The 16,595-nt window shown below is 45.6% G+C and overlaps 1 protein-coding gene and 1 pseudogene across 1 annotated transcript; both read right to left on the bottom strand.

The window, feature by feature from the left end:
- On the bottom strand, positions 1–4,401 carry LOC119318678 (annotated as a pseudogene).
- Positions 4,402–8,327: 3,926 nt separating this feature from the next.
- On the bottom strand, positions 8,328–10,749 carry LOC119314781 (uncharacterized protein At2g29880-like). The gene is made up of 3 exons (XM_037589461.1): positions 10,652–10,749; positions 9,251–9,628; positions 8,328–9,171 (listed from the first exon to the last, which is right to left on the bottom strand). The coding sequence occupies exons 1-3, from the start codon at positions 10,686–10,688 to the stop codon at positions 8,609–8,611; spliced, it is 978 nt and encodes a 325-aa protein (XP_037445358.1). The 5' UTR covers positions 10,689–10,749; the 3' UTR covers positions 8,328–8,608.
- Positions 10,750–16,595: the final 5,846 nt, after the last annotated feature.

Genomic DNA, 16,595 nt, shown 5'->3' with positions numbered 1-16,595 from the left:
GTGGCCGCCATCGTTCCGCTCCACCGCCGACGTCGCGCCCCACCAGCAGCGATGGTCGAGAGAGAGAGAGATAGAGAGTGAGAGAGGGAGCGGAAACCCCGAGAATCGACAGCGAGCAGCAAAGATTCCCACCATTCCCAGATCCCCCGCGCGCGAGCTCTTTCTCTGCTCCTTCCTGGTTTAGTTCAGTAGGAGTGCTCTGCAATTGAAACATGTTAGCCGTCAGGTCTCAAGAAGCAAAGGCAGGCATATGGGGTAAGCATGGGGAGGGGGAGGCATCACCTCAAATTAAATCAAGGCGGGTTAGGGCCCCATAGTGTATTTCTACGTAAAACCACGGGTCACTTTCTTTCATTTTTCTGGCTTGATCAATTAGCTCTGGACGTAGAGACCATACTTCCAGTTCTTCAAGTGAATCGGGGAGGCCCTCCTTGGGCGGCAGGCATTGCATTTTCGCACAACCACTGATCATTAGTCTCTTGAGAGAAGAAAGGCCACGTAACCATTGAGGGATGGACTCCAGATTGCTGCAAAATTCAAATTCTAGACGTTGGAGGGAGGTGAGGAGCTGCAGCGCTTGCTCTTGCTCTTCCGTCAAGGTTGTTGCCCGATGATCATAACTGAACCCCAATGTGTGGAGGGTAGCGGCAAGGTGGCTGCAAATGGGAGCAGTAAGCACTGCCGAAATGCTATCCACCCTATATTCTTCCAACTGGAATGAACCTGCATGCATTAAGTTGCTCCTTGCAATCTCTGACAGCATATCCCCTGCTATAGACATCCTCCCTTGTCCATAATATATAGCATACATGGTCAGTTTCTTGAGGTTGACCGTGACGAGAGGATTGAAACCATCCATTGTTAATTCTTCACACCTCTGCAGTCTTAGATTGGTGAGAGACGTGAGGTTGGAGAGCAGACCCATTGATAGCGTGCTTGCCTCTAAGGAAATATCAAGTTCCCTGAGAGAAGTAGGGAAAGGCTTGATGGCATGACCTCCTCCACCTACTTCTCCCTTGGTCCACCGAGAGAATAACTTCCCACAATTGTATAATGTAAATGATTGGAGCATCCTGAGGCTCCTGAGGCCTGAGAGTCCTCCGTCATCCACAGTCAGAAGTTCAAGTCCCTTACACTCTCTGATGGTAAGCCTAGAAACAGCTGGGAAACACTTCAACACCTCTGAAAACAATTCTCCAGTAATACACAATTCCTCTATCTCAAGACTCTCAACTGAATGGAGGACGACACTGTCATCCACTTCTGCAGAAAACATGTCGTCGCATCTACTGAAATGTATACTTCTCAGCGAGTTTAGCTTTTGGAGGTCCGAAAACGAAACGTGTGACACATCCCTAATTTTCATAACCTCTACTTTATCCATACTACGGAAGGCCAAAACACCGTTATACCCTTCAATACTGAATTCCTTTGCATTGTACCGCAACACTGAGCTAGCATTTCTTACACACATATCTGTCAGTGTGGTGGTGTGAGGCATGGGAGGAAAGTGAGACAGCCAAGGGCAGTTAACAATCTGAAGGCTACACAGGTTGGTAAAACGGTGAGAGCACTCAAAGAAGGGGAACTCGCTAAGAAGGGGACAACATCCAAATTTGATGCTTTCAAGCCTTGAAAAGAAATGGCTATTAGGTTCCCCGACCCACTCCAGAAGTTCTGGCATATTCTCAAACTCAAGTGTCTTCAAGTGCATGAAGCTTCTTTCTGTAACACCACAAAAACCAGGCCCGAACACACTCAACCCAACAATACGTTTCAAAGTGAGACTACTGAGGTGTGGTAGCTGCTCAAAAGCTGGAAGAGTTCCCCAAGATACACCCTCGAGATGGAGATGTTCCAACCCTTTTATGCTAATGTCACCACGCAACCATCTAGGACAAGGGGCAACACCAGGATTTATAATGCCAAGAACCTTAAGATTAGGGTGTGGTTGAAGACCATCAAGAACATCATCATATATGGTTTGGTACTTCGTACCCCAAACTAATTTCAACCCTTTCAGATTCTTTTTATTCTTTAGTTTGGCAGCACTAGCTTCCCCCTTGGACGCCAAAGTTCCAAGATTGCATATGCGGAGTTCTCCTTTTAGCTCTGCCAGTTCCCCCAGCTCTCTGAATTCATACCCAACACCCTCTTTCTTAACATGGAACTCTTTTAGCTCCTGTAAGCACTTCATCTTTCCAACCTCAGGAATATTGGAGTGGAATTCTTCGGAAGAATTGAAATGTTGTAAATTCACAAGGCGGCTAATGTCTCTAGGCAACTTTCTACTACCATTCCAAGCTTGTAGGTCCAGGAATTTTAAGTGGTAAAATCTAGACAATGTTGCAGGCAAAGTCATTTCTCTAAACTTATAATAGGGTGAACTAATCTTAAGGTATTGCAGGTGCATAAGTTTTGAAAAGCTGTTTGGCAGAGTTCCTGGGTTATTGATTCCTATAAATAATACTCGGAGACCCTTTATTTCTTCTAATACATCTTTAAAAATATTATCTATTCTTGAATTATGTAACCCAAAAATCATCAAAGTTCGCAAATTTCCAATGTCTATCCTGCCCTTCAGTTTACCCATTTCTTCTTCAAAACTTTCATCGTATATATTTTCTATTGTGATTGATAAGTGCCGAATAGACTGTGGGATGTTATCAGCACTAAAACTTAAACTACTTATATTGACACATTCTTGTGATGAAACATTATGGGATAGTTCATGCAATAAATCATGCATCACATAGTATTGATCTTTAGAATTGTCAGCTCCCTTCATGAGAAAACCATTGTCCACTAGTTCTTCTAAGTAATTCTTATCATTTTGGCAATTAGAGTCTAAGATACCTATCGCAGTCCAAAAGCTAGTAATCTCTAAATTATAAAACCTATAATCTTCTGGGAAAAGGGAGCAACACGAAAAACATTTTTTTAGAATGAAAGGAAGGTAATTATAGCTAATTTTCAAAGAAGGCATAATATCATCATCATATTTTGTATTTTGCCACTCATTCTTTTCAAGAACTCCAATCCAATATTCCCGAGAAAAGTTTTTCCTCAATAATCGACCAACAGTATTGGCTGCTAGTGGTGAACCCTTTAGTTTCTTAGCAATATCTCTTGCAACATCAATTAAGTCATCTTCATAATGCCTAGGCTTGCTATCACCAAATATGCATGCTTCAAAGAATTCCAAAAATTCATTAGGCTCCAGACCATGCAGTTCTACAGGAGCAGTTGTTTTCACCATATGTGCTATAGATGGAAACCGAGTTGTGACAAGAACCATGCTGCCCTTGTTTTCCCCCTTTCTGAATGGAGCTAACAGGCTGTTCCAATCACTTTCACTATTGCATTTCCAAATGTCATCCAAGACAATAAAAAACCGTTTGGACTTCAGTCTCTCTACAATGGAATTTTGAAGCTGGTCTAAATTGGCTGTTTCAACTGTGCAGTTGTGTTCTTCTTTTTCAGTTGCAGGTATGCATCTCAGGATCTGCCGTGTGAGGTTGAGCACACCAAAATCAGTTGAGATACATACCCAAACCCTGACAGTGAAGTGCTCCTTAACCCTTGTATCATTATACAAGTGTTGGGTGAAAGTTCTCTTCCCCATACCCCCGGGGCCAACAAAAGGAAGAACAGAAAGAGTTTCACCAAGATATGTGCTACCAGTGAGCGCACTTACAGTTTGCTCAAAGATGACTCTCCTCCCATACAATTTATTCTGCGCAGCTACTGAACCCGTGGGGGTTCTTTTCATGGTAATAGATGCATCAATATTTTGGATTTTGTTCAGCAAGTCAGATACAGGATCACATAGGTTGTGTATGCTCTCTATCACAGACTTGATTTTGCTGGACATGGCTACTCTATCAAATTTGAGCTTCCCAACATGTCCACCATCATTACCACTATTAGACCTTGTTGCATCTTGTGGGTTATTTGTGGTAACCACAGGAGCATCAACATAATCATCATCTTGTATACGCGAGCAAGAAAAACATGTAAGCCAGTTACCGACAGTGGAGCGAGCAGCATGGCGAACATGGAGAGCATGACCATGGAGGCCATCACCGAGCTCCGAGGCGGCCTCCTCGGTGCCATCCAACTGGTCTTGGATCATGAAGTAATGGAGCTCATCCAGAGCATCCTCAGCCTCATCTGCCTTCTTGCTCAGGTCCTCCAGCAAGCTCTGCAGGCTAGGGTTGTTGCTCACATCCCTCTCCTGGGCCACATGCAGCAGCGCTTGCATGTACTTGAGCTTGGTTTTGATCTGCTCGGAGTTGGGGCCGAGCTCGGAGCTGGCCACATATGCGGCGACCAAGTCATTGGACAGCTTATCCAGCACCTTGCGAACGACCAGTTCGCCGCACCAATAGCCACCTCCATCTCCTCCGCCGGCGGCTAGGCTGGCTAGTTGGTGAGTGCGGTGGGAGTTTAGTGTGTGTTTTGGGAAGAAAGGTAGCAATGTGAGTGCATCTCAGAAGAGCCCTTGCTGGGTCATTTTATAGCTGTCCTAGGCCATGGGCAGGCAGGTTCCACTTGATAGCACTACTACTCCAGTTATGCGGTGCAATAAAAGATTCATCCAGCTTTTTCTAGGGTGCAACAAAAGATTCAGATTCCTTTGCCACTTGGCTATATGAAACGCCATCCGTGACCTCGGCCTCGTACGATGCACCGGAGGAGGCATCCAAGAAGATGGTCTCTATATCAAGAGCACCATAGTTACACAGATCACGTGGGAGATTTAGGAAGACAAGGACCTAGCACAGGTGCGGCGAGCAGCCTCGTCACTGTTGTGCACTCAGTGGGGACGCATCCAAGGTTTATTTCTTCATCTAAGTGTATGATAACTATAGCTACTGTTAGATCTGAAATTGGTGGACGAGCCAGCATGTTTATCTTAATCAAACTGTTTAAGATGGTCTCTAAATTAAGAGCAGAGTTCGTGTGGATCGAGCTGGAGAGTTGAAAACACAAGGACCTAGTAACGTCATTGCGACCGTTGTACAGTCAGTGGGGACCCATCCTAGGATTCTTTCTTCAATCGAAGTCTAAAACAATTTATAAGTAATGTTAGATCTAAACTTGGTGGACGAGCCAGCAGTGTGAGCTTTAATTTAACTACCCAGACCCTGCTAAGCTTTGGTATGTGGAGCCGTCCATGCCTCTTGATCCTGACGAGCGCAAAGCAACTAGTAAAAGGGATGCAATTGCTGTTTTTATTTTAATTTTCGAGACGCGAGGCAGGATTAACTAAATTAAATCAAGAAAAAAAAGAAGGAAGAACAAGCAAGGATCCGTTGGATTACCAACGGATGCCGAAGAGACGAAGGCGAACTGCACCGGTCTGTGAAAAAGAGTTGATACCGTTGTGAACTCATTTACTCATTTTCTCAAACAAACCGGTCTGAACTCTGAAGACAAAGAAGCGTTGCTACCGTTGTGCACTAATTATAAATGAGCAAATGGGGAAGCACCCAAGGTTACATTCATTAATCGAAGTGTATGATTACTATAACCACTGTTAGATCTGAAATTGGTGGACGGGCCAGCATGTGATGCCTGTTTATCTTAATCTGAATGTACAAGAACTGTAACCAATGCTAGATCTATCCTTGGCGGATGAGCCAGCATGTGAGGCCTGTTTATTTTAGCTACCCAGCTGCTGCCAAGCTTTGGCACAAGGAGCCGTCCATGCCTTATCCTGACGCGCCTCAAAAGGATGCTTGTCGTTTTTATTTTATATATACTTTTCGAGACGCTAGTTGCAGGATTAACTAAACTAATTAAATCGACAAAAAACCCCGGAAGAACATACTTATGAGATAATGAAGGACAAGCAAGGATCCGCCTGATTACCGCGGCTGCCTGCCGGACTGCGCCGATGGGAGCCTCTTCATTGTTTTTCTATACACATTTTTTGTATATATATCTAACATATTTTTTAATACACGTCTAATATTTTTTAAATACAAGATTAACATTAACGGATACATGGTCAACATTTTTTAATATATATTTAACATTTTTTAAATACTTGATTAACATTTTTTCAAATGCAAGATTAACATGTTCTAAATACATGGTCAACATTTTTGTCTTTACACATTTAGGGCCCGTTTGGTAGCAAAGTATTACAAAAAACGAAGTATCAAAAACTGCAGTAATTTTATCTATAGGTATGAGATAACATGGTTTTACCATAACAGAGTAATTTTGAAGTATTCACAATACATAAAACATGTTTGGTTGTTGCTGCAAAACACTGTATTACCTAGCCGTTAGCAGTGCAAATGCATGCAGCTGGCCGGCTATTTGAATCGTATTTCCGTTGAGCTATTGTAGCTAGCTAGCTGGATATTCCTTACTCGTGCATAACAACCTAACGGCTAGCTTGTGTATACAAAGAAGGCCACCTATTACACGGCGTCTCCTGTGACTCACCTGCTGGTGAAGCTACACCTAGACGGAGCGGCTTGCCCTTCTTCGAGCCACCATTGAGGCACAGCGGAGCCACGCGTTCAGGCGGCGACTCACCACGTGCCGTTGTTGGCCAGTCATCTGCGTCACTGTCGAGGGGCACGAAGAGCTGCGCGAGAACTTGAATCGCGTGGCCACGGTCGGCGCATTCAATTGATACTTGCATCGTCTCTGTCCTCTATAAGTCCTCCTAGTTGCTCCATCAATGTGGGGGAATTTTTTGAAGCGTAAACACCGAGAAGATGATGAGTTAGCCATCATCAAAGCCGTATACACAGGCGAGAGAGGTTCAACCAATCGCCAACGTATTCACACTTCCATCCTTACGGGACATAAGTACGTCAGAGAAGTTTTGGAGGGTCATGAATTGAGATGTAAAAAAGATTTTCGAATGGAAAAATATGTATTCCATAATTTGGTCAAGTGCTTCCGAGAGAGACAACTTCTACAAGATGAGAGGCTTGTTTTCGTGGAAGAGCAAGTAGCAATATTCTTATATACCCTTTCGGCGAATGCAAGCAATCGTACTCTGCAAGGGCGATTTCAACATAGTGGTCAAACCATAAGTATCTATTTCAATAAAGTGCTACAAAGTATTATGTCACTATCTGGACAGCTCATACAGTTGCCACCAATAAATGTCCCTCAAAAGGTTTCAAGCAACCCTAAATTTATGCAGTACTTTCAGGTATGCATCTTGTAGTTCTTACATATCATTTGTAAATATTGTTACATATTTGTCATCAGTATTTCCTGTCTTTATGAAGGATTGTATCGGAGCAATTGATGGGACGCATGTTCCGATTAGCATATCTCCGAGACTACAAGACCCATATCGCAATAGAAAAGGAACATTATCACAAAATGTCATGGTGGCGTGTAATTTTGATAATAAATTCGTCCATGTCAGTGCGGGCTGGGAAGGTTCAGCTTCTGATGCTCGAGTTCTACAAGATGCACTAGAAAACAATTTCTATGTGCCAGAGGGAAAATTTTATTTGGTTGATGCAGGATATGCAAATACACCTAATTTTATTGCACCCTACCGAAATGTCAAGTACAGCCAAGTTCTTCTATTAGGCCAACTACTATAATGCAAATACACACATCTTCATTACCTTTCTGAAATTTCAGGTACCATTTGAACGAGCAAGCTAGGTGCAACCATAGGCCACAAAATGCTAAAGAGCTATTCAATCTCAGGCATGCACAACTACGTAATCACATCGAGCGTATCATTGGCGTTGTGAAGAAGCGTTTCCCAGTATTGAAATGTGCTTCACATTACCCAATTGAATCTCAACCTGATATTGTCATAGCATGTTGTGCACTTCATAACTTTATTCGCAATCACGAGGGGGCGAGAACAATGGTTTGATCAGGTTGGCTCCAATATTGACCAACACATATAGTTGACATTCCAAGTGGGGATGCAAAATACAGAAGTGATGTAGAATCTCTCAATGAGCGGCGTGCATTGGGTCATTCAAAAAGGGATCAAATTGCTGAAGCAATGTGGAAAGACTACTGTGAGTATCTGCAGGAGCGCGGTAGAAGAAATTGCACATGACTTGTGCAATTGTTGAAGCTAGAATAAACGACCAGTACAATATTTTTATCAAAATATTGTAGTAGCTTTCTCATTCATTAAAAATGTACTTTACATTTCTGTGAGAAGATATGTAATGTAAAATGCAACTATCAACTAGTGCAGCAAATATGAGTTTTTGTGTCCTGTACAAATAACATGGCGGAACTAACAAAATATGAAGGACTGTGCTTTTATGAAAGGAAACACAGTGCCGTCAAAACCAAGTTTAGTGCTGAAACAAATTTATGCTGAGATACATTCGTGCTCCTCTTTTTATTCATGGTACAGTGCACAATGACATCTTTTTAACAAAAAAAATTAACCTAAAGTAGTATGAACCAATAAACCAATAAGAAAGTATCAAAGAATTTTCTTATTCAGATGAAAATACCTAGAACGAATTTCTACTTTAAATTTGACGGCCAAGCACTTCCTTGAGGATCTCCAGAACGACATCATGCTCGACTGTCATGAAGATTTCACGGTCAACTCTTTCTCCTTTCAGATGCTGGATCATCTTCAGATGTTCACTAGCTGAGAGATCTGGTATGCTCTTAAGCTTGACAATGCAATTGGCAATGCAATAAGGATCTTTGTCAGGATCTTTTTTTCCATCTGCACCATTTTCATTTCTCTATAGCTCTCAATTTGCTTCGTCTTCACATCCACATAAGTTTTAAGCTCCTCTTTTCTAACAGCAACCATATCTTCAATCGCTGTGTCTTTGCCTCTCTTAGGCTTACCTTCATCATTGCCTTTAGAAGTCCTAGCCTTTTTCATAGGTGGTGGGTCAGGAAGTGTGTTCATGTCTTCCGTCGGAAAATGATTACTATTATTTTCCATACGTTCTGCTCTTTCAACAGGAAATACTTCAACATCGTCACCATATATGCCTTTACTCCACTCATAATGTTGATCTTCAAAGCCTGGAGCAGGTAATGTTGGACTAGGCGAATTATGCCCAGCGGCATTTAGAACCTGTTGGGTGAAGGTTTCCCCTCGTGACAAATCTGTAGCCGGACTGAACTTCTCTTCAACCTGATCAGTTGTCCTCTTACAACCCTTCCCCTCTGCTGTTTTACCTGCGTACATAGGAATATATTGTAAACTACAAGCAAGCAAGATCATATGCTAAATTCATTACATGTGAAACCAACGTACCATCATAAATTGCATGCAAATCATCGTAGTAAGGGAAAGCTTTGTATCTCCACTTCTGCTGTTCTTTGCTCAATTCATCCCATTTTTCATCAATGGTTGTTGGCATTTTTGTAATAGGATCAAAACCGAAGCCACTCTTCTCTACAATAGGTTTGACAACAAAATATTCTTTCTTCAACCGCTGCTCTCTAAATTTTAGTTGAGAAACAATGAAATTAGCTCTCGGAAACTGATTATTCAAGCGTGTAGTCATGCTATTCCATCCTTCTTTGGTCCATCCATTCTGACCGCGAAATCTAACAGCATCTGCATACTCTTTCATCACAGAAACGAGCAGGTCTAGTTGAGCAGTTGTCCATGATGCTCTGTTTCTCTTGTCTGCAATTGGGAAGCAAAACATCAGGAAAATAGACAAGGACCCTATTCGAAATCAACAAATATCATAGTTATCATAAATATCTGGTTAAAACAAATCAACTTCAGTAAATCCTAATATCTCGTGCATGACGCCGCACCATGGATTACATTGACAAAACAAAATACTATATCCTAATGTACGCAGGCTTGTAGGCTGTCATGGAGCTAGGCAAAAATCTGTAGTGAGCAACTGCTAATGATAGAACAAAATTGTTATGGGTGGGCCGAAAGCACGCTAGCTACAAAATGCATGCTACAAATTAATGAACTGTCACCTCTAGCCCATACCCCCTGTGGTTTGTCTTTTTTGAGAATCAGGTTCGAATAGTTATACTGGAATCTGAATTGTCTGAATAAAAAACAGCAAAATCGCTATGGTATGACTGTTGTGCATTTCAGCAGCAAGATTGGGGTTCTACTGCTTGTCTTAGACAGTCTATTTACACTTTCATAGCCTGATTGGCTGTCAAAATTTGTAAGCTGGTAACCAAGCATCAACTTAGATAGCCAAAGCCTCTGTAACATACATATTTCTGAAATCGCAGCCTGATATAAGCCGACCAAGCAGCAGCTTGGCTATCTACTTTTTTTTGGCTTCAGATACAAGCCGACCTAGATAGCCAATGCTTTTGTAACACACATATTTCTGAAAATTGCAGCGATGCAGACTGTCTTACGCCATATTTCGGGCTACTACATAAAGCTATCACCAAGCTAAGATCATCTAGGTTGCATCTAGCCTTAAGCCACTAAATCTTGCTTCTCAATCTATCCAAGGAGAATCTACTCTGCCCCTGAATCGGGGACGGCCTTCTCGTCAGGAAGGCCGGACGGCATCGAGGAGATTGTGCGTCGCGGCGCCGTCCGCAGATACCAGCGGCATGCATAGTGGAGAACGGCACGGCCGTGCAGAGGAAGGAGTCGGCGGTTGGCGGGGAGAGGCGGGAAGGAGCGATGAGGGAGGATGGAGGGCAGAGTAATCACCTTTGATCTCTCCATCGCCATCTCTTTGTTTCCCCATGGCCGCCGATGGAAGACGACAGGGCGGCGGCGGCAGCGGCTGCGTGAGAACGAGCCAGAGCGAGGAGCGCGGAAGGATAACGAGGGGACTCCCTTCTTTTCGCCTGCTCGCTCTGTTTTTTAAAAACAGGTCGGGGGTTCTTTTTATTAAACAGAGAAAAAACTACAGTTTGCCAAATACTACAATATTAAAACAACAGTTATTAGGGGCAAACAAACAGCTCGTTGTAAATAAAATTGTGACAATCTCAAAAACTACAGTATTCTCAAAATGCTTAGAAAATACTTCACTACCAAACAGGGCCTTAACATTTTTTTGAATGCTTGAGTAAGATTTTTCAAATACCAGATCTACATTTTTTAATGCATGATCAACATTTTTTCTATACACCTTTTTCATCCTTATCTTCTCTGGCCTGCATCCTGGAGGCGAAGAAGTTCCGGTTCTCAAGGCTAGCCCAGCCCATGTCTTCACATAAGTCTTGCGGGAGCTTGGCTGCTTTGAGGGCACACTGATGTTCCTTGAGAACGTTTGGAATTCCCCAGAATTTTGCCAAAACTTCTTGGAGAGTAAAGCACAGTTCTTGGTGGCCGGCTCCGCCAACAACACTATGAGCTTAGAAATTGGAAGCTTCATACCACCACCGCTAAGGCAGAGAGCCAGAGACGCATGCTTTGCTTGTTTGGCAAGCACACGTGGAATTCTTGCACAGACAGTTGTGAGATACTCCAACCCCAATCTTCCACTTCCATGAGGGAATTGAGCTCTGACACAAGTGCCTAAAGTAAGATTGAACCCGATTCCAGAAGGATTGATGCAACGAGAAAAGGATTGGCTACCGCCAGGCGCCAGCTCCGTGACCTGCTCCGGCAACTCAAGATCGAAGTAGCCATCCAATGGATGCCAGGTCTCACCATCTTCAGCTGTGGTGCTGCCGCGTGAGCATCACAATTACTGGCTGAATGACCTTTCGTTTTACTCCCTTCGTTCGGAATTACTTGTCGCAGAAATGGAGAGAGTACATAGGAAACTAAGAGGGGCGTTGGGACAATCTATTTGTAATGGCCGATGCACCCACACTTGAAGCAGTCAGCGGACGCAGCCGAAGACGACGACGCCTTGCCTATTCAAGAAGAAGCCAGCCTCCCGTACTTTTTCTTTTGTGAAGAAGAATTGTTGGATCCCTCGTTCTTGCGAAGTTTATGGCATTCCTGTTGTCCCCGCCAGCACCATTTGAAAGTGTAGAAGATAATGATTGCACGATGGATGTATTGCTCTTCGTGCATATGCACGTATATATGAGTACAAAGGTGGGCCACGGACCTCAACTATACAGGGACTAGGAGGCGGGCCCAATACACAATATACATAGATCATATATACTCAACACCCCCGCAGTTGAAGCGGCACCACGGCTGACGCAAAGACTGGACCGGAACTCCTCAAAGGACGCCGTAGGCAAGCCCTTGGTCATGATATCAGCAAATTGTTGGGAAGTAGGGACGTGTAAAACACGAATATGGCCAAGGGCCACCTGTTCCCGAACAAAATGAATATCCAACTCAATATGCTTGGTCCGTCGATGATGCACCGGATTAGCGGAAAGGTAGACCACCGAAACGTTGTCGCAGTAGACCACCGTGGCACGGTCAACAGGGCAAGAGAACTCCTGAAGCAGCTGGCGAAGCCACGAACACTCGGCGACGGCATTGGCCACCGCACGATACTCAGCCTCAGCACTGGAACGAGAGACCGTAGGCTGCCGCTTGGACGACCACGAGATAAGTGAGGGTTAAGATAGACACAATACCCTGAAGTGGAGCGACGAGTGTCAGGGCAGCCCGCCCAGTCTACATCGGAGTAGGCGGTGAGGGCGGTGTCGGCGGAGGCGTGAAGCGTAACGCCAAGATCCATGGTGCCACAGATATAGCGGAGAATCCGCTTGACGGCAGCCCAGTGAACGTCGCGAGGAGCATGCATATGAAGACACACCTGCTGCACGGCATACTGGATCTCCGGTCGAGTCAGAGTGAGGTACTGAAGAGCACCAACGATAGACCGATAGAAAGAAGTATCTGAAGCAGGAGAACCATCCGTGGCAGAAAGCTTGGCCTTCGTATCAACAGGCGTAGCGGCGGGCTTGCAGTTAAGCATGCCGGCGCGCTCCAGGAGCTCGTGAGCGTACTTCCGCTGATGAAGGAAGAAGCCATCTGGACGGCGCACCACCTCGACACCGAGGAAGTAGTGTAGAGGACCCAAGTCCTTGATGGAGAACTCAGCGCGAAGACGAGCCGTGAGCTGACTGAGGAGACCAACCGTACATGCCGTCAGGATGATGTCGTCGACATAGAGCAGCAAGTAGGCCGTGTCAGAGCCCTGATGATAGACGAAGAGCGAGGCGTCCGAGCGGGTAGAGTGGAACCCAAGCTGGTGAAGAAACGCCACGATGCGCTGGTACCAAGCGCGCGGAGCCTGCTTGAGTCCGTACAAGGACCGCGAAAGCAGGGACACGTGGTCCGGAAGCGCCGGGTCAACAAACCCGGTGGGCTGCTGGCAGAAGACCTGCTCCTCGAGGTGACCATGGAGGAAGGCGTTGGAGATGTCCATCTGGTGCATCGGCCAAGCACGGGAGACCGCAAGATGAAGAACCGTGCGTATCGTACCGGGCTTGACGACCGGAGCGAAGGTGTCGGTGAAGTCGATGCCAGCACGCTGTCGGAAGCCACGAACGACCCATCGAGCTTTATAGCGATCAAGGGTACCATCAGGACGGAGCTTGTGTTTAAAGACCCACTTCCCGGTGATCACGTTGGCGTGCCGGGGACGGGGAACAAGCTGCCACGTCGGATTGCACAACAGGGCGTCAAACTCCTCTTGCATCGCAGCCATCCAGAGCGGGTCACGAAGAGCGGCTCGAATGGAGGATGGCAAAGGCGACGGCTCAGAGGTGGACGCCGCATGGACGTAGTCATCCGAGGCGTAGTGCGAGCTCGGGCGAAAAACGCCCGTACGGGCACGGGTGACGGGAGGAACAACCGGGGGTACCTGGTGAAACGGAAACACATGCTCATCAAAGTAAACATGACGGGAAGTGAACACACGGTGGAGACGGGATCGTAGCACCGATATCCCTTGGAGGTAGAGAGGTAGCCGATGAAGATGCAAGCGATAGAACGAGGTGCGAACTTGTGAGGAGTGGAGTCGGCAGTGCTAGGATAGCAAAGGCACCCGAATATACGCAAACCATCATAAGAGGGTGGCGTACCCAACAGGAGGTGATGAGGTGCAAAATTCCACCGTGGTCGGCAGGGTCGAATGTTAAGGAGAAGGGATGCAGTAGCAAGCGCGTCCGGCCAGAAATGAGGCGGCACGTTAGCATGAAACAGAGCGTGCGAACACAGTTGTTCAGAGTGCGAAGGACGCGTTCGGCTCGACCGTTCTGCTGGGAAGTGTACGGGCATGTGAGGCGGAAAATTGTGCCATGATGCGACAAAAAGGTGCGGAAGGCGAGATTGTCGAACTCTTTTCCATTGTCCGTCTGAAACGCAAGGATGGGACGCCCGAACTGTGTGCGGACATAGGAGTAAAAAGCTGTCAACGTGGAGAGTGCATCCGACTTTCTGCGCAAAGGAAAAGTCCACACGTAATGAGAATAATCATCAAGAATGACTAGAAAATATAAATAGCCTGAATTACTAGGAACTGGAGAGGTCCACACATCGCTATGAATCAACTGAAAAGGAAAAGAAGCAATGGTTGTGGAATGATTAAACGGCAGACGAACATGTTTGCCGACTAGGCATGCATGACAAGTGTGATCCTCAATCTTAGTAGAACTGAAACTGAAACTCTTAAGAATATGATGAAGTGTGAAGGGGTTGGGATGACCCAAGCGAGCATGCCAGAGATCGACGCCAACGGAGAGAGCCACCAGTGCGGCGGCGGTGGAAGAAGACGGATGCACCGGATAAAGCTCGTCGGGGCTATCACAACGGTGGAGTACCATCCTAGTTCGAGCATCCTTGACACAAAAACCAATGCCGTCAAATTCAACAGTAACAGGATTTTCACGAGTCAAACGTTTAACAGAAACAAGGTTCTTAATAAGATCAGGAGACACAAGTATGTTAGACAAAGATTGAAGGAATAGAAAAATGCAACGTCTCTCCTCTTTCTCCCATGCTTGGACGCATGTACTACAGTATAGAGCACAGAGTCTACTCCCCTGTCCCTTCTATCACAAATCACAAAGCAGTGAGGCGTCAAATCACAAAAGCACGGACGAAGCAACCATCATTTCACTCTTTGCTGACTCCGCTTCTCCATCGTCTTCTTCGAGAAGCCATCTCACCGCATTAGTTACTCCTAGTAGTACTAGTAAAGGACTTCCTGGATGCAAATAAGGCGGTTGTCTCGGCTTGCAGGCGGCACTTGCGAACGACTTACCGTGGTCTCCCTTGATGGTGTTCTCCGTCGAACGCACTTCGCCAAACCACCAAAAAATATATCGTCGACGTCACCGCAATGAGGAAGGAAGTCAAATATAGTTACTACCTCCATTTTTTTGTACACAAGGCTAGTATATCAAAATTACAATTTGGAAAGGGCCACTAACACTAATCGAGGCAAAATTGATGGGGTTAGCAACCAAGGACATTAATATCCCCTGCATGCATGCGGAAGTGAGAAGGTTGGTTTGCATAGTGCTGCATTAATTAATCAAGTGATGAGGAGTGAGATGGTTAGCTCTTTGGTCTTTGGAGAAGAAAATATGCATTAATTGACACGTGAAATGAGGATTTGTATCGATTAAATCCCGCGAAGGAAAACCCAGCCTTTCTTTTTTAACACTAGTACTCCTAGTACGTACGTACTTATCGTGTTTGGGTCTAGGCCTTGCATTGCCAAACTTTGCCACACATTTTTGCCAAGCTTTCTTAAAGTTTTCAAAATGAGAAGGAGGTACACTTGCGCACGGCTATCGCGGTCGCACCGCACCCTCACACGGTCGCTCCTGCACGCCGCGGTCGCACCGCACCCTCACACCCTCGCTCCTGCACGCCGCAAACCCAACCAAGGGAACGCACCCTCACAGACACGTGCTGACGCATGTGAACACACCAAACTCAGACATCCTATCGCTGACACATCCGGGAGTAGGACTCCCCCCCCCCCAATCCTAGTTGGAATAGGATTCACGAGGTGGAAAAGAGAGAGAGAGAATGAGGGGGGCGCCGGCCCCCTCTCTCCTTGTCCTATTCGAACTAGGGGGGAGGGGCGCGCGGCCTAGCCCTGGCCGCATCTCCTCTTCTTCCACTAAGGCCCATATAGCTCCCGGGGGGTTCCGGTAACCTCCCGGTACTCCGGTAAAATCCCGATTTCACCCGGAACACTTCCGATATCCAAACATAGGCTTCCAATATATCAATCTTTATGTCTCAACCATTTCGAGACTCCTCGTCACGTCCGTGATCTCATCCGGGACTCCGAACATCCTTCGGTACATCAAAACGTATAAACTCATAATATAACTGTCATTGAAACCTTAAGCGTGCGGACCCTACGAGTTCGAGAACAATGTAGACATGACCGAGATGTGTCTCCGGTCAATAACCAATAGCGGGACCTGGATGCCCATATTGGCTCCTACATATTCTATGAAGATCTTTATCGGTCAGACCACATAACAACATACGTTGTTCCCTTTGTCATCGGTATGTTACTTGCCCGATATTCGATCGTCGGTATCCAATACCTAGTTCAATCTCGTTACCGGCAAGTCTCTTTACTCGTTCCGTAATACATCATCCCGCAACTAACTCATTAGTTGCAATGCTTGCAAGGCTTAAGTGATGTGCATTACCGAGAGGGCCCAGAGATACCTCTCCGACAATCGGAGTGACAAAT

Source organism: Triticum dicoccoides, chromosome 6A, assembly GCF_002162155.2.
Source record: "Triticum dicoccoides isolate Atlit2015 ecotype Zavitan chromosome 6A, WEW_v2.0, whole genome shotgun sequence".
NCBI classification, from domain to species: domain Eukaryota; kingdom Viridiplantae; phylum Streptophyta; class Magnoliopsida; order Poales; family Poaceae; genus Triticum; species Triticum dicoccoides.
Note: the sequence above shows the minus strand (reverse complement) of the source record. Positions and strands in the feature narration are given on the sequence as shown.